Source organism: Erpetoichthys calabaricus, chromosome 2 (genome assembly GCF_900747795.2).
Source record: "Erpetoichthys calabaricus chromosome 2, fErpCal1.3, whole genome shotgun sequence".
NCBI lineage: Eukaryota > Metazoa > Chordata > Cladistia > Polypteriformes > Polypteridae > Erpetoichthys > Erpetoichthys calabaricus.
In genome coordinates, this window is record NC_041395.2 from 286,215,394 (window position 1) to 286,242,893 (window position 27,500).

General features: G+C 38.2%; 1 protein-coding gene across 1 annotated transcript in view; it reads left to right on the top strand.

The window, feature by feature from the left end:
• The window catches only part of lcor (ligand dependent nuclear receptor corepressor), a 238,291-nt gene that overhangs the window by 164,236 nt on the left and 46,555 nt on the right, over positions 1-27,500 (top strand). Inside the window, 1 exon segment of the mRNA XM_051922452.1 lies at positions 11,560-11,692. Coding sequence (XP_051778412.1) covers positions 11,560-11,692 — 133 coding nt within the window.

Below are 27,500 nucleotides of genomic sequence, written 5' to 3' on the forward strand. Positions count from 1 at the left end.
GATTTGCGCAGAAACACAGGAGGTTGTAGAGAGACAGGAACATTATTCAAACACTGCAAACAAACATTTGTCTCTTTTTCAAAAGTTTAAACTGTGCTCCATGACAAGACAGAGATGACAGTTCCATCTCACAATTAAAAGAATGCAAACATATCTTCCTCTTGAAAGGAGTGCGTGTCAGGAGCACAGAATGTCACATAGATAGAGAAAACAATCTCTAGCAAACAAATCAATAGGGCTGTTTGGCTTTTAAGTATGCGAAGCACCGCAGCACAAAGCTGTTGAAGGCGGCAGCTCACACCCCCTCCATCAGGAGCAGGGAGAGAGAGAGATAGAGAGAGACAGAGTTTGTTTTTCAGTCAAAAATCAATACGTGCCCTAAGAGGTTTTAAGTATGCGAAGCACCGTGCAGCATGTCGTTTCAGGAAGCAGCTGCACAAAAGATAGCAACGTGAAGATAATCTTTCAGCATTTTTAGACGAGCGTCCGTATCGTCTAGGTGTGCGAACAGCCCCCCTGCTCAATCCCCCTACGTCAGGATCAGAGAAAGTCAGCGCAAGAGAGACAGAGAAAAGTAAGCTGGGTAGCTTCTCAGCCATCTGCCAATAGCGTCCCTTGTATGAAATCAACTGGGCAAACCAACTGAGGAAGCATGTACCAGAAATTAAAAGACCCATTGTCCGCAGAAATCTGCCAACCAGCAAAAAATCTGCGATATATATTTAAATATGCTTACATATAAAATCCGCGATGGAGTGAAGCCGCGAAAGGCGAAGCGCGATATAGCGAGGGATCACTGTATATATGTTTACATAACCTCTTTAACACACTACTTCTCCGCTGCGAAGTGCAGGTATTTTGCTAGTTAACTATATTTGTGCTTGAAAAATCTTTAAAAAAAATATATTTACATACAGTTTGTACGGTCTGGAACGGATTAATTGTATTTACATACAATCCTATGGGAGAAATTGCTTCGGTTCACGACCAAATTGGTTTACAACCAGTGGTTTGGAACGAATTATGGTCGTGAACCGAGGTTCCACTGTGTGTGTTTATGTGTGTGTGTATATGTGTGTATATGTATATGTGTATATGTATATATACACTGCCTGGCCAAAAAAAAAGTCGCCACCAAAAAAAAGATCACACACTGTAATATTTCGTTGGTCCGCCTTTAGCTTTGATTACGGTACGCATTCGCTGTGGCATTGTTTCGATAAGCTTCTGCAATGTCACAAGATTTAGTTCCATCCAGTGTTGCATTAATTTTTCACCAAGATCTTGCATTGATGATGGTAGAGTCTGATCGCTGCGCAAAGCCTTCTCCAGCACATCCCAAAGATTCTTAACTCTGGAACAGGGTAAATCTGCACTCATCAGACCACATGACCTTCTTCCATTGCTCCAGAGTCCAATCTTCATGCTCCCTAGCAAATTGAAGCCTTTTTTTCCGGTTTGCCTCACTGATTTGTGGTTTTCTTACGGCTACACAGCTGTTCAGTCCCAGTCCCTTGAGTTCCCTTCGCATTGTGTGTGTGGAAATGCTCTTACTTTCATTATTAAACATAAACCTGAGTTCTACTGTTTTTCTTCGATTTGATTTCACCAAACGTTTAAGTGATCGCCGATCACGATCATTCAGGATTTTTTTCCGGCCACATTTCTTCCTCAAAGACGATGGGTCCCCACTATCATTCCAGTTTTTAATAATGCGTTGGACAGTTCTTAACCCAATTTTAGTAGTTTCTGCAATCTCCTTAGATGTTTTCTCTGCTTGATGCTTGCCAATGATTTGACCCTTCTCAAACAGACTAACATCTTTTCCACGACCACGAGATGTGTCTTTCGACATGGTTAAGAAATGAGAAGCAACTCATTGCATCAGTTGGGGTTAAATAACTTGTTGCCAGCTGAAAGATAATCGCCCATGCAGTAATTATCCAATAGGAGGCTCGTACCTATTTGCTTAGTTAAATCCAGGTGGCGACTTTTTTTTAGCCAGGCACTGTATGTGTATGTGTATGTGTGTGTACTGTATATGTGTATATGTGTATATATGTATGTAATTGGAGCAATTAATTAAGATGTTTTATAATTCCATATTAAGTGCATCTAAATATGCAAAGTAAAAGAATTAAATGAATCATGTCAGTAACAGCTGATACATTACAAGTATTATCTTTGAACATTTTGTCAGGTAAAGTAATGTAGGTTGTTTGCATGTGAATTACCACAGTGTAATATTTTACTAGGCATTTTGAATGACCACATATGTGTATGTATGCATGTATCTATAATAATAAAAGGCAAAGCCCTCACTGACTGACTGACTCATCACTAATTCTCCAACTTCCCGTGTAGGTGGAAGGCTGAAATTTGGCAGGCTCATTCCTTACAGCTTACTTACAAAAGTTAGGCAGGTTTCATTTCGAAATTCAAAGCGTAATGGTCATAACTGGAACATATTTTTTGTCCATACACTGTAATGGAGGAGGCGGAGTCACGTATCGCGTCATCACGCCTCCTACGTAATCACGTGAACTAAAAACAAGGAAGAGATTTACAGCACGAGTCACACGCGGGAATGAAGGTAAATGACGTTAATTTTTGACTGTCTTTTAATACTGTGTAAGCATACATATTAACACATGTGCAATTAAACGTGTGCATTTACGGGGTGATTTCTCAGGCTTAAAAGCTCGCCTTTTACTAAAAAGGTAAATGCAAAACTATTTTCAATCAGTTTATTGAAACGCTCCCGTTAAGGATTGCAATAACATATTCGCGAGATAAAAGAACAAAGTAGGGGGAAATGGAGGAAGAGCCGCAAACAGCGAAGAGCAAAAAATTAATTAAACAATTGAGAACGGAGCGAGTTAAGCATACAAGCATGTTCATAAGGGAAACAAAGCACGGTGTAAAACGTAAGTTTAAATAAAGTTTATAGAAACGCTCCCGCTGCGGATTGCAATAACATATTCGCGAGATAAAAGTTTAATGAGAAGACACGAGGTATAAACGAACCACACGCCGTGGCGCAACGTTAGGGGCAACAGTTTCAACCATTCTATGATCTGCTTCTCGCAACTGAAAGACGGCACATGGCGGATGTTAGCCGACTTGATGACCGCAACGTTAGGGGCTTCAACTATGGCGCTGACGCCACATCTCAGTGCCAACACTTTGCAGACTCTACTTAAAAGACACGCCCTCCTCACTGGACAGTTAAAAAGACCAATCAAACTAACGATGACATCAAGTATTACCCAATCAAAAGTAGGAAAGGAGGCATCTTCATAAAATGCGTGTGGGATGATTTGCATGACACGCTGCTTTAAAAAAAAATGATAAAAAAAATACGGGATAAATCCCGTCCAGTATTGATTCAAAACGGGACGCGCAATTTCATTCTCAAACGCGGCACGATTCCGTATTTTAAAGGACAGGTGGCAACCCTACAGTGCCAGGTAACCACCCATACAATCAGATTGTGATTCAGACTAGGAATGCAATGAATGTAATTACCCCGATCTACATACAAGGCGAAAGTCTTGCAACATTCAAAGATGATGGTTTGGGATAATTAGTACTTATTAAGTACACCATGGAACATAAAACAGCTTATGAAGCCTTGAACCGAAAAAAGCAAGATCTCAGAGATCGTAAAAAAAAAAAAGGAGGTAATGTCGTTTTACTCGCTGTACATTTTAGTCAAACATTACCAGTTATTCCACGAGGGAGACCAGCAGATGAACTCAACGCGTGTTTAAAATCCATGCTTCTCCCACGGTCGGTTATATGTCGCGTGTTCTCGGGTAGGTACACCAAAAAATTTATACATTTAAGCATGTAATGGGCAAAGACAAAATGAGGTATACCCGAAGGCACTGCAGTAGTACTCAATGTAACTTTACTTCTTAAATGTTAATGTTTTACTGTTTAATAATTTATACGCTTCTTATATATTGTTCAAATTCTTTTATCAAAATACCAGTGACAGCGCAATGCACGATAACATGGAGTGAATACACCATACGCATCTGCCCACGGCCGCCCTGGTGTGCGCAGATAGGAGTTGATTCTAAAATAAAATAAACATAAAAAGAGTAATACAATCATCACCCATAAAGTATTAAACGTATTATATGTGTACCAGATTTCAAGTCAATAGGTGAAACGGTTTGCAAGCTACAGGTGATTTAAAATCCTGGACATACCAACGAAAAGCCACGGTAGCAAATTATAGAAGAAGATTTTACTGTTTAATAATTTAGATTTATATGAAATGTGCTTCTTATATATTACTTCATATTCTCATATGATAATGATGTTAATGTTGTTTATATTGATTTCTATGTTATTGTAAGTGCATCTATGTGTGTATATGTATGTATGTATGTATGTATGTGTATATATATATATATATATATATATATATATATAAAAAAAATATATATATATAAAAAATATATGTGTATATGTATATATAATATATCTGTATATGTGTGTATATGTGTGTGTATATGTGTATGTGTATATATATATGACAGCAACACTCATAACAATGACAACACAATTACATTGACAATCATGTTATGTTATTTTTAAAATGTTTCCTTTACTTTTTCATAACCTCTTTAACACACTACTTCTCCGCTGCGAAGCGCGGGTATTTTGCTAGTTGTATGTATATAGAAAGTTGCTAATGAATAAAAGGGGAATTGCAGAAATTAAAGTCTTCATGCTTCTGAATAATGTTTATATTGCTACATTTAAAGTTTATTTTTCTCTTGTTCAGATTGTTTTTATTATTTTAGTAACATTAGAAAAATAAGATTGAAATTCTTACTCTTTTTTTTATTGCCTTTTTATTTTGAAGAGAAAGTTAGTTTTTTTTTTGTTTTTTTTTATAGTCCTCTCCAGGATAGGAATGGTTGCAGAAGTAATTTACTGTGCCGAAAATAAACCACTATTAGATAACATGAAGCACAAGTAAAGAAAGCTGTTTATTATTGTATTTGTATACATTTTTGGATCTGTTGCGTCTGCTAAAACATTTTAAGTGAGCTGCCTTTCAGCATTGTTCTTTTTACTTGTGGTGTGCTCCATCCACAGTATGCCAGCCCGTACATATCATGAGCTGTAAGGGCAGAACACCAGTGATGAAATGTTGATGAGCATTCAAGTCAAGCGAAAATGAAGCCTAGCTGCTGATGTAAATAATAAATATATACTAAACACTGTTCCCTATTTGGAGAAAGATCCTACTTAATTTCGAGGCAGTGACGGTCTGTGATGTGGTGATGAGATTTGTTGAGCTTTTCACAGGTAATGGAGGAAAATATTACTGGAGAAAATAATTTAGCAGCTCTTTATTTGGCAAACAAGCTATTTTCCCAAAAGAGAAATAGTCTCAGTACAATGAATAAAATGAGACTGGAGCTGCTAGCTCATCACTCAACCCAGATGAAATGCAACACGAGATAGGCAAGGCAGTGACAACTGAGTGCGGAGCAGTAGCATGTGGCACAATGTACACACAAAACTGCACAGAGTGCTACATTCCATTGTAAATAAGTTACTTGCTAGCAAAGTTATTATAGTTTTGCCTTTTTATATTAGTTTTTATTTCTATGTTTTTTATGACCTTATTTGGAAATTCAGTTTAGTTTTAGTTTTCCTTCATCATGTATTCTTAGTTTTAATTTAGTTTTTATTTTACAAAGACATTTCTGTTTTATTTTTATACTGTATATGTATTAGTTTCAGTTTTTGTTTAAGTAATTATAGTATGGTTAAAGAGCTACTATGGAGTTTAGCTTTTGTGTCGCAATGAGACAGAACTGTACACTTAACGGGTTTGGGAATAATATGAGTTTAGTATTAATGGAAGACTTGAATAGCAGACCATAAGAACAGTAAACCCATAATGAGCAGAGCAAGAGCAGGTAATAAGAGTATGTACAGGGACAAAATGACAGAGACAGCATCTGAGATTAAGAGCAATATATACATTATTTAAACCTGTTTATCCAGAGCAAGATTGCAGGAACCTGGAGCCTACCCAAGCAGGTTTGGGTGCAAGGCAGGAAAAATCCCTGGTATACAATATATATGGTATGGCTGATGTTAAGAACATAAAGAATTTGATATTTCAACTATCTGTTTTGAGAGAGAAACATTTAAAAAATGGGGACAGATATTTTAAAACATAATTCTGCTACTGGATTATTTTCACAATATCAGGTATTTGAGCTGTGAATACAAACTAAAGCTAAAATAATATATAATAAATACAAAAACAAATTAGTATGTTTAGTTTTTCATCACTTGGCAGTTCAGTAGAGACAGTGCCAACTCTGGAATTTTACAAGGTTTGTATCGCTTCGTTGTTAAATGACGTTTTTAAAGCAGTAGTGATTGGTCAGCAACAATATGCTGATCTTGTATGATGACCTTGTCAGTCTCTTGATCAGTGCCGTTTTATTTTAAAAAATCAGGAGTGGTCTCCCCTAGACTTTCTTGTGTACTCAGATATGGGGATGGATGTTTGAGGAGTAAATATATATCTCTCTATATATAAAAGAAAATCCTGGAATGGAAAGCAAATGCAAGGCTACGATACGTGATAATCTTGAAAGACAGTTTAAAGACCCGCGACACCAAGGAGACTTGCCACGGTGCGTCTCGCGGGGACCATAAACATGAGACTTGGTGCCAAGAGATTGTCCCAGGGCCGTAGCAAAAAGGACAGCGGCTGTACAGGCTTTAAAATGATCGAAGGGCAGCGCGACAACAGCTGTCCCTCCTTCACAACGCGAGCAGCGTTATACATCCTGCAAGAAAGAATTCAGCCACGCCCGCGGCCAGAAATAAAAGACAGGTATTGCTTTTACAATGTCACACGAGACCAGGCAGTGAGCCATCATTTAAAACAAGTCAACAGACCTCTAAGCTAGCAGTTGTTGGATTGCTTTTGGCAGGCAAGCATCATGTGCTCGGAGCTCTTAAAACAACGACATGCGACAGGCAGAAGAGGCAGCTAGCAAGCAGCAAAAAGATAGAAAATGATCCAAAGGCATATCCTTAGCGTACATTCAGCCGCAACACCCTTCACAACACGAGCAGTATTATACGTCTGGGAAGAAAGATATGTAACCTCGCGTGGGGCAGGAAATAAAGAAACAAGTATTGTTTTTACAAATGTTTTTAAAGTAAAAGTGAAAATAATGCATATGTAACAATTCACAAGAAAATAATCTCTTTAAATTGTAGATTGCCTAAGGTAAAGTCATCCCTGATGAATGGGGACATGGGAATGAGGGGTCCTTTCATCGGATTAGCACTATTTCAGATGTGGAATGGTAAAATGGGGGAGGCAGCTTGATGAATGAGGTCTCCGGGACTTAAAACAAATCCAAATCATATTATGTGATATCATCTAATGTGAAATTCTACTCCGTACTTCTAGAATTTTTATTTTTATACTGTATTGAGGATTTATTCTCTTCTATGTGTTGTACTGTACGGCTCAGAATTAAAAGACAATGAGTAAAATGACAAAGTAGAACTTCATAAAGACGTTTACAAACGTTGGCGCTAAACACATGCAGAGCAGGTTAGAGACTATGAAACCAGTGAAATTAGAAAGGCTCAAAAAAAAAAAAAAAGTGGCGCTATACACGTGGAGAAAGTTAAAGGATATGAAAGTAGGAAAATTAGAAAATATTAAAAAAGAAAGTAAAGATGGCAGTGGTGCAAATAAGCAAACTGACTCATTTAACTATGCACCAGTCTAACTTTGGTTGTGCACAGTAATTACTACACTATTGCTACACCTTAACACTTAATTCTACTTTAATCACATAATTTTACTTATTTATTATGTTCTACTATACTGTTATCTTTCAGTCTATGACTTTTTGTTAATCTAACAGATGATATTTTTCTAACTTTGCACGGTTTTTGATAAGCGAATCAGGATGCATTTCACTGCGTGTTGTCCTGTATAATAACTATGCATGTGACAAATAAAGAATCTTGAGAATTTCAAAAACGGAGTTTACCGCACATGCATGTATTGGTTACTTTGTTAATGTATGTATATCTATCTGACTACTTATTTAAAAAGCTACATTTACCCCAGGAGTCAAAAACATTCTATCTAGCCCTTATACAAAAACCTAGACAAAAGCTGGGGTATGACCTTGGTAACCCCATGTACTGTTGGAACTGTGAGAGGAAAATAGCACAACTTTACAGACAGGAGTCCAATGCAGAACTCTACAGTACTTACTTTTTTACTTTGTAAAAAAAAAAAAAAAAAAATTATTAACTGCTGATGATGTAGATCGTTTTGTCTGTGCTGAAATTCCAAACAGACACCTGTCCTGACCTCATTAAAAAGATTCAGCATATTGGGACTTGCAAGATTACAAATATTGTTTTTACAGAAGTTCTGAAATAAAAGTGAAACTAATGAAAAAGCAACAATTCAAAGAAAAATAATCTTAAAAGTGTGTATCCGGACAACCAAACATGGGGGTTGGCTGGCGAGCGAAGCGAGCAGGGGGGCGAAGCCCCCTAGTTATATACATTAAAGAACCATCAACATCATATCAAATTAACAATATATTGAACAATTATTATTAAAGTAAAGTTGAATAAATCGGACTCTGCAGCTGCATGAATAAAAAAAATCGAGTACCGGCAGTCCCCGGGTTACGTACGAGATAGGGACTGTAGGTTTGTACTTAAGTTGAATTTGTATGTAAGTCGGAACAGGTACATTATTTTAATAAATGCTATTGTTGACCGACATGTAACCAAGTGCTCTGCCAATGAATGATGGTGTTTCACCTCCCTCTGACCTTTTTATTATTTCTACTTTATTTTCAATGGTGGTGGTTTTTCTCTTCTTTACTGTGTCACCAGCACTTGTATCAGATTTGTGTTTCAGAGACATTCTTGAAGGGTGAAGACAAAAGGTTAAGATGAGCTCTTCTGCAGAGCACTGTACACGTTATCACAGCAGGAAAGCACCCGTCAACACGTCTGATGTACTAACAAGCTTGCTATTGAGAATGAATGTGGGTGGCGAGGGGCGGTTCATCACCAGCCCACCTCACAGTCACCTTCACTACAGTATGCTATCTGCGGGGTCCGCCCACCAAGAACGAACACGGTGCGGCCAAAGGCGGTTAGTGAATCGACCAACCCCAATTCAACAGGCAGCCATCCGAGGCACACTACAATGCTACGCCCGCCGCCCCGTTCAGCCACAACCGGGTCGCCGCTTGCAGCATTACCAGCTGAGTGTGCTGGGCGGCAGTGAAGTGCCCCCCTCCACTCCATCCAGCCTGCGTCCAGTCAGGAGCCGTAGCTGCAGCGGCGTAGTGGGCGGGCAGCGAAAACATCGTCCTGCAGAGCGATAGCTGTGGCCCCGGTGACTATGGACCACGGTTTACCACTTGCCACTGGGAGCCGCCCAAAGGACACTACACTGCGCGAGCAGCAAAATCGCCCCCCTCCAGCCACCGCTTGCAGCATCCCCAGGCCAAAGATGACGGAGCGGCACTTACTTAGGCGCATGTGTCGCAGCTGCGTCCTCATTCGTAAGTCGTAGGTCGGATGTCCGTAACCTGGGGACTACCTGTATGTGTTCAGGTGAAGTACCACTTCCTGTTAATGGATTTGGACCAAAAGTTAATACAGATCTACAATTCTGATGTAACAACCACATGCTACATTTCATCCATCTATATAGCTGTGTTTTTGAGATACCATGTTTATATACACACACACACACACACACACAGACATAAATCCAAAAAATGGTATTTTCAGACTCGGGGAGGTCTAAAACGTCACGATTCATCAAGATGTCGAGGTCGAATTTTTTTCACGATTACTACACTTTCTCTATACTTTGTATACTTCGTGTGCGAAGTGGCAGGTGAATGACTGTCAACAGAAAATGAGCACCTGAGAAATAAACTGAAACGTTACTCACTCATGATTTTTCTGTCCATATGGTAAAGTTTTTGTTGACCAGCACATTCCGATTTCAGGTGTTTGAATTACATTTTGATATACAACAAGTGCAAAGAAAGGCAGCACGTAAATTGCTTTCTATTCCACAAGCTTTATGTGCGTATTCAACTTGCTCTGTCACCGCAAATGCTGTGAACAGCTGCCCTCCTTCACCAGCTGCCATTCACAGGATGAATATGTGCGGGCGGCTCGTGATGGATGGCTTTCGGTTTTAGAGTTAAAAGTTATAACGGTTAAAAACCTAATAGCAAGAATATTCATTCAAAAATGAAAACTAAAATTTTTTTAGTAAATTATTTTATTTCAGTTAAGTGTTTCCAGCTACTTTAATAATTCATTGTTTTAGTTTTTCATTTCGATTTTGTTAATCATTTTATTTCAGTTTACGAAAATGTTTTTTTAATAATAGATTCCGTTTTGATTCTAGTTTTCATTAACTATAATAACCTTGCTTGCTAGACAAACAAGCTTACTCTGTACTCAACTGTGAATAGAATAAGATGGGAGCTGCCCTACCTATGTGAAAAGGAAAACGAGGTAAGGTGAGAAGGAGAGTCAGACACTGATAAAGTCTAGAGAATATACAAGATGGGAAGATTCACATACAACAAAACAAAATGTTTGCAGTGCCACCATTTTGTGTATGAAATGCATGTTGACTGCCGATGTGAACACTTTTATAATCAATCCATCATGCTACTTGCTGTTTGAATTGTCAAGTAAGTATGGGTGTCATTTTTATGAATGTGTGTAGAAAAATAGTAATTTTTGCTTTATTACTTTATATTTCAAGTTCATTGAAAAGTGTTCTGCTTTTTACAGTTAAAGACTAAAGCAGCTTTATGCCCAGCAGCTGTTTGGACTTCAGGTAGAATGAGGCAGTGCCAGTTGTTTAAATGCACACCCAAAAAAAGAAGAGATAAATGTAAATTATTACCGTATTTCAAATGTGAGATACTAATGAAAGATGTCAAAAATTTGTTCCGATTGCTGATGCTAGTTGTTTTGTAGCAAGCTTACAGTTTTGTAATGCCGCTTTCTGTTTACACACATTCTACATACACATTTCTGTGTATGGTTGTAAACTTTTAAACTATTTATACAAAAGCAAAGTTTCTACATAATTGTCTTTTTTTTTGTGCCCAGTTGATTAAAATGTTTGTTGTATTTAGCTTCTCAGTAAAAAATGCTAACTATAGCCAATTCCAGCCTAGCTAGAGCATGAAATTGGACATTTTTCTTTTGTTTTCCTTTTTGTATTTTATTGGTTTTTTTATTTTTATTTTTGCGGTCACTCAAGCAGTTTTAGGTTGTGTGGTTTTTGGGGGTAGTGCAATATGAATGTTCCATCAGCGTTTAAAGCTAATGTTTTATTAGTGAGAACAAAATAATTTAAATGCCTCTTAGTGTACCATTGGCAGATAAGTACTGAATAAAGTTACATCTGTTATTAAATTATTTAATGCTAACTTTTATTTCTTCTTCTTCATGTCTGCTTAATAGGAACATTTGGTTGGGTTGAGCAATCAGACTTTGGAAGCAGGAGAGAAGGCCATTTACAGACAAGATCAGTCCAAAATTAATCGTTTAGAGAAGCAAGCAGAAGAGTTTCTCAATGCGGTATTCTACAGAAAAGGTAGCATTCATATTTGCTTTGCAAGAAAAGTATCAGCAGAATATGTATCAGATAATCACAGTCCAATTTAGTTTCAGTAATGTACAGTAATTGCATTTTTAAATTTGATAATTAAATCCTGCATGGATCACACAGTAACAAATATAGTATTATTTTGGTAATCTAATATACTATAGTATATTACATTTTCACTCACCGTTTTTGTTTTAACTGTATTTTACAAGTGGAGGGTGGGTTCAACGCTAATCAGGTATTTTGAAGTGTCTGGGAGTGGAAAAAGTGTTACGTAAGGTTAAACAAACGTCCATGTTATTTACAGTTAATTTCCAAAACATCTTCTCAGGCATTGAATAACTGTTTTTGCGGTATTGAAATCTTCTTAACATACTATTCTTTAAAATTCATCAATGAAACACTTTCATTTAAAATTATAGAACATATATATTACAGAAGAAGCAAATTCTGTTTCCTCACGATATTAGATATTTATGTAACTTATACATTTCTTACAATGCTGCTTCAGGTGTTTAGTTTTTCATTCATTTTTCTGTCTACTGTTTTAGTATTCTTTCTTCTTAGTTATTAATAGTAGTGAATTAATAGTTTAAATAAGTTAAATCATTAATTTATCAGGCGGCACGGTGGCGCAGTGGGTAGCGCTGCTGCCTCGCAGTTGGGAGACCTGGAGACCTGGGTTCGCTTCCCGGATCCTCCCTGCGTGGAGTTTGCATGTTCTCCCCGTGTCTGCGTGGGTTTCCTCCGGGCGCTCCGGTTTCCTCCCACAGTCCAAAGACATGCAGGTTAGATAGATAGATAGATAGATAGATAGATAGATAGATAGATAGATAGATAGATAGATAGATAGATAGATAGATACTTTATTAATCCCAATGGGAAATTCACATTGGTGATTCTAAATTGGCCCTAGTGTGTGCTTGTGTGTGTGTCCTGCGGTGGGTTGGCACCCTGCCCAAGATTGGTTCCTGCCTTGTGCCCTGTGTTGGCTGGGATTGGCTCCAGTGTACCCCCGTGACCCTGTGTTCGGATTCAGCGGGTTGGATAATGGATGGATGGATGGATTAATTTATCATTCAACATGCACATCTTTCAAACCGGACAGATGTTAAGTTGTTTATTTTATGTCACATAGCAATAGCATTAAACTTACATGCTTTTGCCATCCTCTAAACCAGTACTTGAATCTAGTTTCAATGTACCTATTTAATACTAGAATTACCAAAGCCTACAAAAAAACTCGTAGATCCGTCCCACCTTAAATCGCTTTGCACCTCTCCATCAGCGTCTTTTGTCCTGTAAATGTGTCGATAAGCATCAAGCAGCCTACTATCACATCCCCCCACCGCCGCACAGTTTTTTCAGCTCAAGTCTGTTTACCTCCGTGTCAGTTGCTTAGAGTTGTATAGAGTGAGAAGTCAAGCAAAATCACATCTTTTATAAATACTTTATCGTTATTTGGATCACGCAGGTAAACAGACTTGAGCCAAGAAAACTGTGTGGCAGTGGGGGGATGTGATAGCAGGCTGCTTGCTGCTTATCGACACATTTACAGGACAAAAGTTGCTGCTGGAGAGGTGCAAAGTGATTTAAGGTGGGACAGATCTACGAGTTTTTCCATAGGCTCTGGTAATTCTAGTGTTAAGGGTAAATCAACCCTGAGGATCACAGGAGGTACATGATACTAGGAAAGGATTTTCTAACATTTGGCAGTACCAAGAGGATCATAACTTTAAAAAAAGAAATTGTTTATTTATAACTCACTAATATCAAATACCTGAATTTTTGTACAGTATCTGAAACTTTTTTTATACGGCTATTTTTCCTGCTGCCTTAAACAGATGTATGCTAGTAATCTCAGACAAAAAGGGTTACATGAGCATGGTTATGACGGATTGACATTTTATGTATGAGAAGATATTCTAAGTCTTTGGGGAAAATAGTTTGTGTTATCAAGTCCACCACCATGTAAAAGAACATAAAATATTCACTTTATTTTTTCATTATAAGTAAACCATCTCAGTGAATGGCGAGAAATGCTGAAAACATCATGTGACTAGTCATATAGCCAACACTGATAGGTTCAACAGTTCTGACCTTTACAAAGAGTTTAATGTCTTTGCCTTGGGTTAAGATTTTTAATTGTGTGTTTTAAAACATTGAGCCCTCAAAAATTGGTAATGGGATAATGCAGATATTTGGATATCCTGTTGAGAGCAAATGAAGTGAGGATATTGTGATTGAACAGATGGAAGAGGTCACAGTTGTAATATGGAAGTTGGTGAGTCAAAATAACAACCTGCAAGCTCATTTTGAATTTGATCATTCAGTGACTCTTAATCTGTTTTCATCAAGATTTGTTTTAGGGTCTAAACCATTTTCAGTTTATTTCCAGGTAGTGTCTTCCTACATATACACTACCTAGCTACTTTAAAGTATAAGTTTGTTATGTTTCAAGATGAAATTATTTCTTCACAATCATGTTACAGTTTATATTAATTTACCACATAAAACTGTGTTCTAAAGGGGAGCATTTTTTTTATAAATTTGCATAAAAAAAGTTCTGTTCCTGTATTTTATGGAGATGAGGAGGCTGGAGTCCAAGAGGGAAAGTAAAGCAAAGGTTTTGAATCAAGAAAAAGTGTCTTTCACATTTCTGAGACATGCTTGTGACAGTAAAAGTAAACTGGAAGCCATACATTTTATTACAGGTTCTTGGTACTATTTTGTTGAGGTCAAGATATGTTTCCTATTTGTTTGACTGCTTACAGCAGTCACTGTGGGTGGAGGTTTGACATTTTTCATGTGTACACTCCCAGTTTGCCAAAATTCCATATCTTCATGCTGCATATTATCATACTTTTTTGTTTCTTTAGTTCTGCTCATAAGTTCTAACAAATGATGCTCTGCGCACAAGTGTGATGTGTGTCTTATATAGATGTAGAGCTGTCAGTATGCTCTGAAATCATCTGTTTTGACTACACATCTGCAGTGATTCAAAACACACACCATGGGTGTACTTAAATCATATTATTATGTAATACTGACGTACTCTTGCTGAGGATATGGTAATGAAAGAACTGAGTCTTTGATTGAGTAAATGTAATTGCTTTCTGGTAGACATTTGCTCAAGTCCATAATATGATAAAATAGTTTGTATGAGTTTAAATCATCTTTTAATTATTTGTATCACACTTAGTAAAATACTGTCTTCCCAACAAAGGCAGAAATTCTCATATGGGCATCAGCATTCAAAGATGTCAATAATCGTATTTGTAGATGATTTTTTGATATAATATCACGCCCTGGGCTCTAAGATTGTCATAGAGGTAGATGATCAGTGAGGTGAGAAGCACAACCAGTGGTTCTCCTTTCAAAATGGCTGAATTTCCCAAAAAAGTTTTTTTTACTTTTTATCTTCATAAAATTCAGTGGATATAGTGTTTTGCTTTATGTGTGGATCGATGCTTGGCTTAAAAAAATGTGAGTATTTGGTTAGGTTTAAAGCTTTTGTTTTCATGTTTTGACCCCAGCCCATCACCTCCAAGAAGAACAGGTTAAGCATTTTTTAAAATTTAGATATAAAAAAGTGGTTCGCTTTTTAATACAATTTTTTTTTTTTTTTTTAATATTTTTATTTTATTAATTTTCATTGTAATCATTCCATACAAACAGATCAATTTATAACCCAACAAATTTGAAGACTAATCAAACCCCACCCCTGAGAAGGAGAGCTTAGCTAAAGGAAAATTGCTTTAGGCTTTTTAATAAGGCAACATTAAACAAAAGAAAGGGAGAAGTGAATATCTATGTAAATAAGAGATTTAGAAGGGAGTTAAATGCAATAATAGTTATTTCTCTTATTCTAAAATAATATTGATTAAATCCTGCCATGTTTTGAAAAAATGTTGTACAGATCCTCTAACTGAAAATTTGATTTTTTACAATTTCAAATAATATAAAACATCGGTTTCCCACTGACTTATAAGAGGAGAATTAGGATTCTTCCAATTTAACAAAATAAGTCTGCGTGCCAAAAGTGTAGTGAATGCAATCACAGTTTGCTTGTCCTTCTCTACTTCAAGTCCATCTGGAAGAACACCGAACACAGCTGTTAATGGGTTAGGAGGGATTGTGATACCAAGGCTGTCTGAGAGGCAATTAAAAATTTTTGTCCAAAATGATGTTAGTTTAGTGCAGGCCCAAAACATGTGACCCAGTGAGGCAGGGGCTTGGTTACAGCGTTCGCAGGTTGGATCCTGCCCTGGAAACATTTTGGACAGTTTTAAGCGAGACAGATGGGCTCGATATATAATTTTTAGTTGAATAATTCTATGCTTTGCGCATATAGAACTCGAGTGAATTCTCTGCTTTGCTACCTTCCACTCCTTTTCTGATATATTGATTAAGAGATCGTCTTCCCAATGTCCTCTTGGATCTTTGAAAGGTAGGGACTCTAATAAGATTTTATAACTCTAATAAGATTTTATTTTTAATACAATTTAATGGGATTTTACAGTGCATCCTGAAAGTATTCACAGCGCATCACTTTTTCCACATTTTGTTATGTTACAGCCTTATTCCAAAATGGATTAAATTCATTTTTTTCCTCAGAATTCTACACACAACACCCCATAATGACAACGTGAAACAAGTTTACTTGAGGTTTTTGCAAATTTATTAAAAATAAAAAAACTGAGATAGATAGATAGATAGATAGATAGATAGATAGATAGATAGATACTTTATTAATCCCAATGGGAAATTCACATTCTTCAGCAGCAGCATACTGATACAATAAATAATATTAAATTAAAGAATGATAACAATGTAGGTGAAAAACAGAAAAAACAGACAATAACTGTATAATATTGAATGTTAACGTTTACCCCTCTGGGTGGAATTAAAGAGTTTAATTTAATTTAAATAGTTTGGGGGAGAAACGATCTCCTCAATCTGTCAGTGGAGCAGGACAGTGACAGCAGTCTGTCGCTGAAGCTGCTCTTCTGTCTGGAGATGATACTATTAAGTGGATGCAGTGGATTCTCCATAATTGATAGGAGCCTGCTGAGCGCCCTTCGCTCTGCCACAGATGTTAAACTGTCCAGCTCCATGCCAACAATATAGCTTGCCTTCCTCACCAGTTTGTCCAGACGTGAGGCATCTTTCCTCTTAATGCTGCCTCCCCAGCACACCACTGCGTAGAAGAGGGCGCTCGCCACAACTGTCTGATAGAACATCTGCAGCATCTTATTGCAGATGTTGAAGGACGCCAGCCTTCTAAGGTAGTATAACCGGCTCTGTCCTTTCTTGCACAGCGCATCAGTATTGGCAGTCCAGTCTAATTTATCATCCAGCTGCACTCCCAGATATTTATAGGTCTGCACCATCTGCACACAGTCACCTTTGATGATCACTGGGTCTATGAGGGGTCTGGGCCTCCTAAAATCCACCACCAGCTCTTTGGTTTTGCTGGTGTTCAGGTGTAGGTGGTTTGAGTCGCACCATTTAACAAAGTCATTGATTAGGTCCCTATACTCCTCCTCCAGCCCATTCCTGATGCAGCCCACGATAGAAGTGTCATCAGCGAACTTTTGCACATGGCAGGACTCAGAGTTGTATTGGAAGTCCGATGTATATAGGCTGAACAGGACCGGAGAAAGTACAGTCCCATGTAAATCACATGTACATAAGTATTCACAGCCTTTGCTCAATACTTTGTTGATGCACCTTTGGCAACAATTACAGCCTCAAGTCTTTTTGAATATGGTGCCACAAGCTTGGCACACCTATCCTTGGCCAGTTTCGCTCATTCCTCTTTGCAGCATAATAATATATATAATAAATTATGTATATATATTATATATATATGGAAGCGAAGGTCTATGATACGGTTTGCATATTAGCAGCTGGAGATCCACAAAGGGAGAAAAATTAATCGCGTATCATAAAGTAGTTTTTTATTCCTGAGCTTTCAGACCCTACCAGGAGCCTTCATCAGAGTATAATGCTTAGACTTACAAGAATCAAAGGCAATATGTAGCACAATTCATTGCGGGGGCGGGGAGGGGGGGGGGTACAGGTCATAACGTTTTATTTATTATGAACATGTTCTACTTAAGTAAATCATTATCCTGGAGAAGTGTGGTTTACTTTGCCAGGTGTATTTTTAGAGTATTGAAATACATAGAGGAGTACACTCACAGATATTATTTGGTGACATTGAGTCTATTAATGAATTTTTACACAGATTATGACGCAGTTTTTTAATAAAGGTTACTATAAATTGTTCAGTTAACTTGCCTTAGAGACTGCTCGCTAGTCTCAATCATTTAATACAAAAACGTTCTGGCGATCCAACCTATTTTTATCCCATTAAACGAAGTACAATATGTTAGCTCATCTCCTTAAGAAAACAGCTTTGCCATAAATATGCAACCATTTAAACCTAATTATAGATTTATAGAAATCAGCAATAGTACAGTCCTTTGTGCAAGTGAATTTCAGAAACCGACAGCAGCTAAAAAAAGTGTATTGTTTTTGGGGAAAAAATAATGGAGATAAACTGTTTAAATATAAACCACTTTGAATGGAACACCAGTCCTTCAAAAATTACTTTCATGCATGTAGACTTGCCTATAGCAGGCTAATTGGAATAATAATAATAATAATAATACCCAATAACATGCAAAATTTTGGCATGTTGTTGGACAAGGTGAAAACCCCAATCAAGGCCATATAAGAAATACACTCTATTTACTGACAGTAGGATCGGAGAATATGGAATTAAACTATTATTGTCCTTATTTTGACCCAAAAGTTGATATGTAATCTATCTTGATCAGTATTTTTTAAACAATTTAAAGACTTAAGGATTTGCATCATATAGCCATTTGTATACTTTTTATAGCCCAAAATGTGGTATATTTTTTCACATTAAAATGAAAAAATATTTTTATTTTCTTTGAAAATGTAATAATTTCATGAATAGCTATGCCTCATACATGATCAAACATCCTCACTCATTTTTATGTCACCTATGCTTATATTTATAATTTACATAATTTGGAATTGTATCATAATATATATTTTCATATAAAGTATGTGCTTTTTTGTCAGTCTGTGTAATACAGGCAGCTATCTTTTAACAATTGCCAGCATAGTAAGTGCTGTATTTGAGCACAGGCAAGTTTTTGCATCCAGTGTTCTTAGTGGCTTCTTGAACCCTTATTTTATTACAATGTAGATAGGTACTTTACATGGCCAGCATTAGGTAACAGGATCTTTAATGGGTACTTGAAATTCTGAGGAGGTTGAAATTTGTTATCTGAGCTGTTTAATAACCTGGTGAAACTTTGTTACTCTCAGTCACAATGAACAGAGAAGTAACATCTCCCTGTTGAAATCTGGTATTATAAAAATCAGTTTTTCCCCTATTAGTAATGGGAAACTCAATTTAAGTGCTAAACAAAAAATAAACTCAAAATAAAATAAAATGGCCGTTAATGTAGCTTACCCCTATGTGAACAGTAAATTAATGTGGACGAAAAAGTGCACACTGAAAAGCAGACAGATAATATTTTCTCAATTCTTGTTTATTTATTTATTTGGAGTCGCAGTAAGTAGAGATTCAAAAGAGTATAACCTATAGCCGCAAAGCTCAATTGAACCCCGATCAAAAGCCAGGAGGGGTTTTTTATACTTCAGCATCTCATGTTTAATAAGACAGAAAGAACATCCTTATCAAACCAGTAAAGTTAAACAATATGTCTGTTGAGCTAAGCATTATCTGTGTTTTGGAAGCTAAGCACAGGAGAGACGCCTTTGCATAAACTACATGTGCAGTTCTGCAGCCTTGTGACCTTGTCCCTAAAACATTCACTCTGAGAAAGGGAAAAACAAGAAACAGCTTACATTTTATTCATCTGGACACTATTTCTCCTGAACCCTGGAATAACATATTTTTGTTAGTTCATAAGCCAAAGCGTCTCTCACTGGCAAGTTACAAAATAGTTATTATAAAGATTCTAATTTACTAAACACACAAAATACATGGTGCTGAGGAGAACATTCTTCTTCTACATTCCCCCCTTTTTGAACCAACAAAAATATGGGTGACATAGGAGTAACAAGGGAGAGAGTAGGAGAAGGGGAAGGAGTGGAAGGAAAGGAGGAAGAAATGGGAAGCATGCATTCTTCGTGTAACATATAAGCCTTGGCCACGGAGGCAGTGAAATACTGGGACACAATATATCTAATTAGGGGGACTCTACAGTAGGCCACAAGTAACAGAATGATAAAAGCAACAGCCAGTGAAATAAAAACTGACCTGAGCCATCAGCCCCAGGGGCTAGAAATGCCAGAAGTGGTAGCTAATTTATTTGAAAGGGCAGTTAAACCTGGCAAAGCACGGGTGATTGATACATCGGGAGCCGTATTATTTATTTTTTTTATTTTAATCACATAGAGCCTTGTCAGCCTGCTATACCACTGCATGTAGCCAGATGGCAGTGTTAGCTAGATTTTGTAAAGGCTGTGCTCCTCCTGAAAAACTTACAATCAAACAACTTCTCAGGCCGCAAGCTGGTACTACTTTTAAATTAGGAATTCATCTCACCGTGGTGCCATACATGCTAGCCTCCAGATCATGGAAAAGTCTGAGGCGGAACTGGGTCAGCGACAACAAGGAAACACTAATTTCCGTGGCGACCCAAATGCCAACTGTAAACAAAAATAATCCATCTCTGGAAACACACAGCACAACTCCACAACAAGAAAACATTCCCACCAAAAGCTATGCAGCCACAGAGAAATATGCTGACTTAACCTGTTGTTTTGTGACCGGTCTTGGAAGGTTTTGAATGATGGTTAAACGGCCGCTAGAGAGAGCTCTTGTATCGCAAGAAATGTCATGACCTAAATATTTAACGATAGCTTGAAGTAACTGCAGTTTTTTTTTTTTTTTCTCTTTGTTTTCTTCGACACTTTTTTATGGCCATTTTCACCTAAAAAGAATAGCAATTTTCTGAGTATCATGTGCACTTGTTGTTTATTTATTTTTCTTTTCTTTTTTCTTATCTATATACTGTATCAATTTATTATCTTTTTCTGGCCAAAACCATAAACACAAGGGGCTTCAGTATATCCCTGAGGCATGACGGTCCAGGTCCATCGGCGGTTTTGAAAGGTAAAAGCAAACCAGGATTGAGAATCAGGGTGCACGGGAATGGAAAAGAAAGCGTTAGCAAGGTCAAGAACAGAGAAGTACCGGTCGGACGGGGGCATCGTGGAAAGAATAGTGGAAGGATTAGGAACAATAGGTGTTCTAGGAAAAAAAAAATGCAGAGTTAACTTGTCATAGGACCCGTCAGCCTTTTTTTTACAGGAAAAAATGGGGGAGTTGACTGGAAAGTATGTAATTGGAATAATCGCTCCTCGCCTCACGAGATCAGAATGTACGGCGGCGATGCCAGCCTCTGCCTCTGGAGACAGAGGATCCTGGACATGGTACGGGCGGAAGGAAGATTTTGAGAAAATCACCAGTGGCTCAGTGTGCTATCCTTCCATAATCAATTTTTCCCTTGGGACCACAGTGCTAAGGAAACATGGGGAACCGAATCTCCTAAACAGAAAACGCTTTGTGAATATGTGAGGTGCACTGAAGCAACTGCTTTAGTAGACAACAAAAATACATGGAATGTGCAAAGTTTCAGGGCATGTGCTGGAGGAAAGAAAAGATTCTAACCAAGGTGTGTCCACTTCAGTAGGGAAATACTGGGCAGTACAAGGCAGGGTGTCCGGGACTTGTAAGTGAGGAAAATAGGCATGAGGGGAAAGAAATGAAGGACTTTCAAAAAGGAAGGTGTGCGGGGAGATGTTCAGGGTCCAGGCTGTAAAAGAGGGCTTGGGGTGTGAAGTTTTGGCACAGGAGCTTAGGAATGGAGCAGCAAAAATCCTTGTTCAGTTAAAGAAAATTGAGACTGACAATTAAGTCATAAGATCCCATCCCAGCAGTTTCACAGGACACAAATGATTTAACAGAAAGGAACGAGTCAATAATGAAACTGTTAATGCTGAGCTGTAATTGCACAGGAACCTCCTTCAGCGCATGGCTCCTGTGTCCATTTCAAAGGCAGTTTCTTTGCCATTAAAGTCAATAAAAGATCAGTTTCAGCATGACGAGTAAGCAAAGGAAACTGGAAAAAGTGGCTGGGGTCCCTGATATTTCTTAGGACCAAGGAATGTCATTAGGCTCAGGGAGAGGGGGTGACGGAGGCGCTTGTGTGGGCAGTTGCGTCTGAAATGTCCAAGTTCACCGCAGCAGCGGCAGGCATATGACGCTGGCGTCTGCTCCTCTGCTCCGAAGGGTTAGGCATCTGAGCAAAAGGATTATTAGGGTTTGATAAATGGAACCCGCGTCCTCTTCCGTGCCCTCGCCCTCGACCTCCAAAGAATTTTCCACGTCCTCTCCCCCTAGCCAGGTCAGTTCTTCCAGTATAGTAATTTATTTGTGCAGCCAAAAGTTTGGTCTGTGTGTCTGACTCTTTTAATTTAGTCTGACTGTCAGCATGCTCTGCATGACGCTTGTCTTCCTCGAACGTTGCGGTCTTCCAGCTTTTTTGCAGGACGTGCAGACTTTGCTTTGAATGTCACTTCTCAGTCCCGAGATGAAAGGAGGCACTGCAGCACGAGTTCTATCGTTTGTATTGTCTAGCCCAGAGTGATTAGCCATCAGATCTTGCAATCGGTGAGCCGGCTGAAATTAGTGACCAGTTTGTGCCCTTTTTTATATTTTTCTGCCAGGGCTCCTTTCAAAGGCTCTCACTGGGCGAGGAAAGGACCTTCATTCCAACACCATGGGACACCGTTATGATCACCGTGATTTACAGTTGCCCATGCGGTGCTCAGCTGTCGATGGAGCACCTGTGTCCACTGTGCAGCATTTGTTTCATACATGTTATCCAGCTGCTGTAACAGCTCCACAAATTGCAGTCCACCGACTGCTCGTGCGCTGGGAGACAGATGACTCTTTTAATTTCTGCCATTGCAACCCAGTAGCACCTTGTGAATGATCTGAATTATCTTCCTCAGGGTCAATATGTGAGGATGGGTCATAATGATATTGTTCATCGTAAAAACCTGCTCCAGACGGTTCGTCTGTTAACAGGGGTGTTGTTGGAGAAGAGGGTGCAGGAGGTGGAAGCGGGGGAGTTTTGGTAAGGAGGGGGTGGACAGATTATGGGGTATAGGGGGTCTTTCTTTTCGGTCTGCTTTCTTTTACTTTCAGGCTTGGGCGCTGTCTCTATCTTCATTTTCTGCAACGCTAGCAATAATTCTTCCTTGTCTTTTTTGTGTTTTGACTTCAGCAGCCAGCAGGTTGTTACGCCTCTGCTTATTCCACTTCTTACATGCCTTTTTAAATCCAACCCAGTCTGCTTCTCTATTAACTGTTTAGGGGACCCGCCTTTCAATCCCGACGGTGTACTAGGAGCCTGGTGATTCTCAGAAAATAATCCTTCTAACATTAAGTTTTGAGGACCCTGGGGGACCTGTTTGACTGGCGTGCCATTATAATTTCCCATAGTAAGCGGCAGGCCTTCAACAGAGAGCAACTCAATCCCCGATTATTTCTCGTCCCACTTGTCGTCCCCGGAATCAACCAGTCGACAAGTGGAAATCAACCTCCCCTCTTCCAAATTTCACACGTACTCTAACTGCCCCTTTCACCCCTATTCCTCTTCATATAGGAACGTGCCACTCGGTCCTTTCTACTCGAATTCTTAAGGGATGACTTACTAGCATTCACACTGTGCCGTCGCTCTCTATGAATCCCTAGAACCCTTCTAGGTCGATACGGTATAATTCTCTATTCTTTTAGCATGCTTTTTATTTTTTATTCTCTTTTATTATTCCCCCGTATACTTCTATTTCTTCCAGCACACCAGTCAAACCAACGGGAATCCCCCGAATCTACTCACCGCGACTCCTTCTGCCTGCCTGGAAAAATCCCATCCAGTTGCTTTTCGTTTCGGTCAGGAGGAGGTCAGCGACTCCCCACGCAGGAAAGCGCCCAAGGTTGGCCAGTCCTAACTTTTACCGGAGCTGGTCCTCGATCCCGGAAATCGGTCCACTTGGACGAACCCGCCCAGGGAGTCGTCTGCCCGTCACCTGCCCCACGTTCGGGCGCCAAAACTGTGGACGAAAAAGTGCACACTGAAAAGCAGACAGATAATATTTTCTCAATTCTTGTTTATTTATTTATTTGGAGTCGCAGTAAGTAGAGATTCAAAAGAGTATAACCTATAGCCGCAAAGCTCAATTGAACCCCGATCAAAAGCCAGGAGGGGTTTTTTATACTTCAGCATCTCATGTTTAATAAGACAGAAAGAACATCCTTATCAAACCAGTAAAGTTAAACAATATGTCTGTTGAGCTAAGCATTATCTGTGTTTTGGAAGCTAAGCACAGGAGAGACGCCTTTGCATAAACTACATGTGCAGTTCTGCAGCCTTGTGACCTTGTCCCTGAAACATTCACTCTGAGAAAGGGAAAAACAAGAAACAGCTTACATTTTATTCATCTGGACACTATTTCTCCTGAACCCTGGAATAACATATTTTTGTTAGTTCATAAGCCAAAGCGTCTCTCACTGGCAAGTTACAAAATAGTTATTATAAAGATTCTAATTTACTAAACACACAAAATACATGGTGCTGAGGAGAACATTCTTCTTCTACATTAACAAAGAAGAAAATCATGAAGGCTGCTGTTTTCATTCCTGCTTGTAGAATTTATGTACATAGCAGAGATGGTATGAAATGGATGGGTGAGGACTTACGCTGGACGGATGTGTCACTTCTTGTGGGATTTGAATTAGTCGTTTGTATAGGTCCCTTACCATGGATAAAGTACAAATATTTTTAGGGTACAAGTAGGATAGTGTGCTTCACTATATGGTAAGTCAACAGCAGCTGTCCTCTCCTTCCACCTCCTGGTTGTCTGCTCATACAGTAATATGAAGGAACAGTGAACATTTTTAGGACTCTTTTTGTAGGAGGACTTGTTTCTGGCATCCCACATGCCTGGATAGCCTCTTCATATGCAGTAGCATGTTTTACCTTTAGATAATGTACTGCTTGAACTATCACCCTGTGATAGCCAGGCTATTGCCAAACAGCATAGCTAACCCTACCTGTTACACACTTTGTGTTCCTTGCTCTGTTTTTTTTTTTTTTTTTAACACTCATCCTCGCCAGACAATGGGATGATAAGTGGCATGAGCTGTGAAATGAAAAAAAAAGTTCGGTTAACACATGCCACAAAAGGGGAGAAGGATGCATAACTGTACATATACTGTAGTACACAAGATTATTTCTTTTCATATGTACTCTTTGGTATATTCCTTACTTCTCTCCTTTTTTGAACCTCACTCCTTCATAAAAAAAATTACCTTCAATGTTTACATTTCAGATTTCTGTGTCATCTTTTATCTACCAACAAAGATGTCACTATATTTACAGGTTAATTAAAAAAAAAAAAAAAACTGATTCAAGTGGGCCAGTAATAGCCCCCCACTTCCTGACCCAGTAATCATTTTAAAAAGCTTCAAAACAATAGTACCAGCTGTTAATTTGTTCCACTTCAACCCCGCCAGAAAAAAAACATTTAGTTCATTGAACTGCCTAAATGTGCAGCCCCTAAACTACTTTTTTGTTTGTAATAAGTTAGAGTACAGCTTGATATTTGATTCAGTTTTACAGCTTAATTGTTTTGCTATGGCTAGTCCAAAAAAATAGAAACTTGACAAAAAACACAAAAAGCAATGGTTAAGTGAATGACGTAAACAAATGAAAATCGTAAACATATAATAATAGTAGAAATAATAAAAATAATAGTCAAAACTTCCAAATATACAATTATTCCTACAAGTTACCTGTTTCAGTTCAAAAGAGTAAAGTTTCCGCTAAAATCTTTTTTTTTTTTTTTTTTTACAGTGACCTTCATCAATACCAAAGGCCAAGTCAATAGGAAAAGCAAGAATTAGTCGGTGGTAGTAATGTCTCAGTCATGTGCAATTGTATGTAGCATATTCAAGAGTAAGGAGCTCCAGTGAACTCAACCCCAATTCCAAAAAAAAGCTGCAACTTTGTGCAAAATATAAATAAAAACAATGCAAGATTTGCAAATCTGATAAACCCATATTTTATTCACAATAGATCATAGAAAACACATTAAATGTTGAAAGTGAGACTTTTTACTATTTCATGAAAAATATTAGCTCAATTTGAATTTGATGGCAACAACACATCTCAAAAAAGTTGTGACGGGACAACAGAAGGTTTCCAGTTATCTTCGGCCCCTCAGGTGGCACTGCATTAAAAACAAGCATGATTATGTCATGGAAATCACTGCATGGGCTCAAGTACACTTCCAGAAATCATTGTCTGTGAACACAATTCACCGTGCCATCTACAAATGCAGGTTGAATTAAGCTCTTTCATTCAAAAAAGAAGCCATATATGAACGTGATCCAGAAACGCAGGTGTCTTCTCTGGGCCAAAGATCATTTAAAATAGACTGAGGCTGAGTGGAAAACTGTTCTTTAGTCAAATGAATCGTAATTTGAAATTCTGTTTGGAAAACATGAATGACGTGTCCTCCAGACTAGAAAGGAGAAAGGACCATCCATCTTTTTATCAGTGCTCAGCTCAAAAGCTTGTATCACTGATGATATGGGAGTGCATTAGGGCCTATGGAATTGGCAGCTTGCACATCTGGAAAGTCACCTTCTGTTCTGAAATGTATACAGGTTTTGGAGCAACATAAGCTCCCATCCAGTAAACGTCCTTTTCAGGGAAGGCCTTGCATATTTTCAGCAAGACAATGTTAAACCACATACTGCATCTATTTTAACAGCATGGCTTCATAGTAGAAGAGTCTGGTTTCTGAACTGGCTAGCCTGCAGTCCAGACCTTTCACAAGTTGAAAACATTTGGAGCATCATGAGACTGAAAATATGACGAAGAACACCCAGGACTGTTGAGCAGCTAGAGTCCAGACAATAATGGGACAACATTAGTTTCCCAAAAGTCTAGCAACTGGTCTCCTTAGTTCCCAGAAGTCTGTGGACTGTTGTTAAAAGAAAAGGGGATGCTGCACAATGGTAATAATGACCCTGTCACAACTTTTTTGAGATGTGTTGCTACCGTAGAATTCAAAATGACCTTATTCTTAAAATGGTACTTTCTCAGTTTTAACCTTTGATATGTTTTCTATGTATGTTCTATTGTAAATAAAACATGGATTTATGAGATTTGCAGATCATTGCATTCTATTTTTATTTACATTTTACACAGTGTCCAAAGTATTTTGGAATTGGGGTTGTAATAATTTTAACTTCTTTTTTTGTTTACAAAAAAAAACAAAACAAAATTGGACATGAGCGTCAGTACGCTTTGTTCCCTAGGAACCAAGTTACCTGAACTATTCTGTAACATCTCAGTAATTATTTATCACTCTGATGCTGATCTTTCTGATCATAAAATTATTAATTATGATAGTAATTAATGAGAAGAATTCATAATTAATTGTGGAATTACAGTATTTGTGGGTTCCTCTAGAGTGCCTCTTTCTCTTTGCATGATGATGATCAAAAACTAATCAAAACATCCTCCTGTCATAACAGGCTTAAGTTTTGAGTTTGGTATTTTTCTGTCCAGCCTTTTTAGCTTTAGACCGTCCTCAAGAAACTGTGACATGCACAAACACATCTATCATCGAGATCCAGCAAAAA